Below are 3,155 nucleotides of genomic sequence, written 5' to 3' on the forward strand. Positions count from 1 at the left end.
GCTGGGTGCTGCGGGCAAAGCCCAGGAAGTCACCCTGGCCAAGAGGGAGCACCAGCCAATGGGGAAGTCTCCAGGAGCACAGAAGCCCAGGGCCCTCAGGAAGAGTCCAGAAAGCCCCACTGCTCAAAGGGGGTGAAGGCTGTGCAGGCCACCCCACCCAGGGAGGTTGAGGGGCCGGCCCATCCTCCCACTCTGCAGTCTGCCCTGGAGCGGGTCCAGCCCTGAAGGAACACAGGAAAGATCTGGACAGGGAAATGGGACAGCCTGAAAGGCAAGAGAGAATAAGGCGGGACAAAGAGGTTGTCAGGGTCACAAAAAACAGACATCAACACTAAGTCACAGGCACATTTATTATACTGCGGTACAATTAGGTCTTCCCTTCCCCAGCAGTGTTATGGGAGGGCCAGCCCTCAGGAGGCGGCCACGCTGCCACCCGAAGCAGGCCCGTGGGGCGGCAGGGTCATGGGCGGCAGGAACAGAGCCTTCAGCTTCCCCGACAGGCTGGCAATCTCGGGATCCTGTGCTTCGTAAGACTTAACAAGGCGGGCAAACTTAAGAACACCTGCAAAGGGGAACGAAGCATCAGTCCACATCCACAAGGGACGGATGTGCCCAAGATGGCAGGAGGGAGCAGCTTGAGCTGGAGTGGATGGCTGCTTCCCCTCTGGCCAGGTAGCTGTCTTCAAAACAAGACCCAGGCAATGCCCTGCGTGGTCCGGATAAACTATTTCCTGGTCTACACCAGGCACGACCGGATGGGATGCAGTGAATGAATACATCCCAGAGCAGTGTGCTTCCCAGGATCAGATTAACCATTTTAGCAGTTTAGTCACAAGAGCCCAAAGGATGCATACCCACCAGAACGAGATCGCCGGTCTATAACCAGGACACAGGAGGATCATGGGCCAGCTGGGCGGAATCGATAAACATTCTTGGAGAACTCGGTGATCTCACCCAAGAAACTGAACCCTCAGATTAGCCAGCCCTCAGATTAGCTGAAACACTTTGGGGCGGGGGCTGCATAAGTGTGTGGTCATATAGACATCTCACTAAAAGCCATCAAAATGGGGCTCATAGGAAGTTCTCCTGTGGCCTCCAGCACTGGTTTACTAGCAGAGCCTGATTTCTCATTTTAAAACGGAATAACAGTATAATTAATGGAAACGACAACATGCACTTAACCTCTCGGTTCAAGTTCACAGCAGACCCTGGGCTCTGAGCGCCAACACTGTTAGACTGTGGCTGCCGCCGTGTGGCGAGAAAGGGGACGACGGCTCAGGGACCCAACAGATCCATCGTCCTCTCCTCGACCCAGTTCACCGCCGACCCCCGTCCGACCCACCTTCCCCATCGCAGCTGAAGCCGTAGGCTTTAATAACCTCCTGCTGAATCTGCGTGGCCACGGGCAGCACGAATTGCAGCATTTTGCCCATGTCGTTACACGCGTTGTCCCGAGCTTCGTCCATGCGAACGGCATTCTCCGGCGCCGAGAACGCCTGGATCACCTCGGCCAGGACCACTGTGCACGGATGCAGCCCAGGGAGGAGTCGCCGCCGCGAGTGGGAATCCGAGTCCGGCCGACGCGAGCGACAGCGCAAGGAAAAGGGCAGCGGATTAGTGAACTGAAGCCGTAATAACCCGATAAATTCGGCCCCCGAATTCCTCGCTGAGGGCAAAGAGGCCCCTCTAAAAAGAGGATGGTCCCCGAGCGCCCCCACTTCCCAGCGAATGCAGTCACACCTCTCGCCCAGCGCCCTTCTCGAGAAAGGAGCCCACCCGGCAAATGGGAGGCTTCTCACCCTTGGCCTGCTCGGCGCTCAGGGCCGCGGACTGAGCCGAGGCGGACGCCATGGGACAAAAGATGCACGTGCAGCAACGACGAGCTGGCAAGAAACGAACCAGCTCCTAGCGCGGACCTCGCAGCGAAGGAGAGAGACGAACGGGAAACTACATCAGACAGAGCCGGAAATTTCCAGACAAGAATCCCAACCTCCCGGGTCTCCTCCGCCAAAAACGGACTAAACACGTAGACCAAAAAAAAAAAAACAACCCGTATCAAAAAAAAAACAAGTTTCCCACCCAAATATTATTCTATTGTTCATAAACACTTGTGTGGGAGGGGCTTTCCGGTGCAAACCGGAAAGCCTGCTAGACAAATTCTAAAAGAGCTGTAACACTGCAGGCGTAGTACCCGGAGATCGCACGGCATAGTCACCAACCCTGCTGTCAGTGAGGGTGAGCCCCGACGGCCGGTTCCTAGCTCCTATTGCTCTACAGATAACGAGGCAGACTGCGACTTTCGGAGGGGAAGACCGTGTTCTAAGGAACTCTCTTAAATCCTTCGCGGCTAGAGTTTACGAACGGTGGATGGGGGCCTATGCAAATGACCCGATGCCGATTGGCTGATAAGGAAGCCAGTCACGCCCCCTTTAGTTTTTAAGAACGCAGACAAGGCTTCGCAGCAAGAGCTCGGCGGCTCCTGCGCTTTCCTAAAATGGTCTTGCGTCGAGGTGTGAGGTGACGCCCTCTAATTTCCCTTCCCTTCTGGGCGTTTGAAATTGTCCCCCCACTCCCTCTCCCCGCAACCTTAGGGTGGTTAAGACACCTGGGTTCTAAACTTATTGCAGCCACGCCCCCTGCACCTCCGCTGTATCACCATTTCTAGCTACTCAACCGAAAGGATTCGGGTCCCCGGAGGCTCCTAGCTGTGGGACCAGTGGCAGAAACGCCTCCCGAGTCTGCGTAGTTCCCTAGAGCTGTCCTGGGCCGCCAGCATTCTGACTGCCCAGCCTTGGGAAAAAGGGTCGGGACTTGCCCCGGCACCCCCTTATGGCGGAGCCAGGGCTCCAGGACCCCGGGTTCTTTTTGAGTCCCCTCTCCAACTCGCCAGGGTCCCTACCCACTTCCGGGCTGGTCTCTGGGAGGTCGCACGGCTTTCTCTCAAGGTGTCACTGCGCGGAGACCCACACCCCCACCCACGCCCCACAGCCCACAAAGAAACAGCCACAGACATCTTCCTGGGGAGTCGTGAGGATGTTTTTGTTTGGTTGGTTTCGTTTGGGATGTTCTTTAAAGAGCGTCATATAGATATTTATATATATAAATTATTAATGTGGGGGAGGGGCAAGGGTCATACATCGCAGTGAGGGGGCGCA

General features: G+C 56.1%; 2 protein-coding genes across 7 annotated transcripts in view; both read right to left on the reverse strand.

The window, feature by feature from the left end:
• Positions 1 to 330: 330 nt before the first annotated feature.
• Positions 331 to 2,343, reverse strand: LOC104992169 (chromosome unknown open reading frame, human C12orf57). 6 transcript variants are annotated; one of them, XM_010844926.1, is made up of 4 exons: positions 2,220 to 2,325; positions 1,800 to 1,916; positions 1,343 to 1,519; positions 331 to 562 (listed from the first exon to the last, which is right to left on the reverse strand). In XM_010844926.1, the coding sequence occupies exons 2-4, from the start codon at positions 1,849 to 1,851 to the stop codon at positions 411 to 413; spliced, it is 381 nt and encodes a 126-aa protein (XP_010843228.1). In that variant the 5' UTR covers positions 1,852 to 1,916; positions 2,220 to 2,325; the 3' UTR covers positions 331 to 410. The 6 variants fall into 6 exon arrangements, with proteins under 6 accessions (XP_010843228.1, XP_010843229.1, XP_010843231.1 ...); XM_010844927.1 differs by lacking the exon at positions 2,220 to 2,325 and adding an exon at positions 2,192 to 2,210; XM_010844925.1 differs by lacking the exon at positions 2,220 to 2,325 and adding an exon at positions 2,192 to 2,206 and having other exon boundaries at positions 332 to 562; positions 1,800 to 2,018.
• Positions 2,344 to 2,669: 326 nt separating this feature from the next.
• The window catches only part of ATN1 (atrophin 1), an 8,251-nt gene continuing 7,765 nt past the window's right edge, over positions 2,670 to 3,155 (reverse strand). Inside the window, exon 10 of the mRNA XM_010845193.1 lies at positions 2,670 to 2,705. Coding sequence (XP_010843495.1) covers positions 2,670 to 2,705 — 36 coding nt within the window. The remainder of the gene's footprint in view (positions 2,706 to 3,155) is intronic.

This window comes from Bison bison, unplaced genomic scaffold (genome assembly GCF_000754665.1).
Source record: "Bison bison bison isolate TAMUID 2011002044 unplaced genomic scaffold, Bison_UMD1.0 scf7180017864213, whole genome shotgun sequence".
NCBI lineage: Eukaryota > Metazoa > Chordata > Mammalia > Artiodactyla > Bovidae > Bison > Bison bison.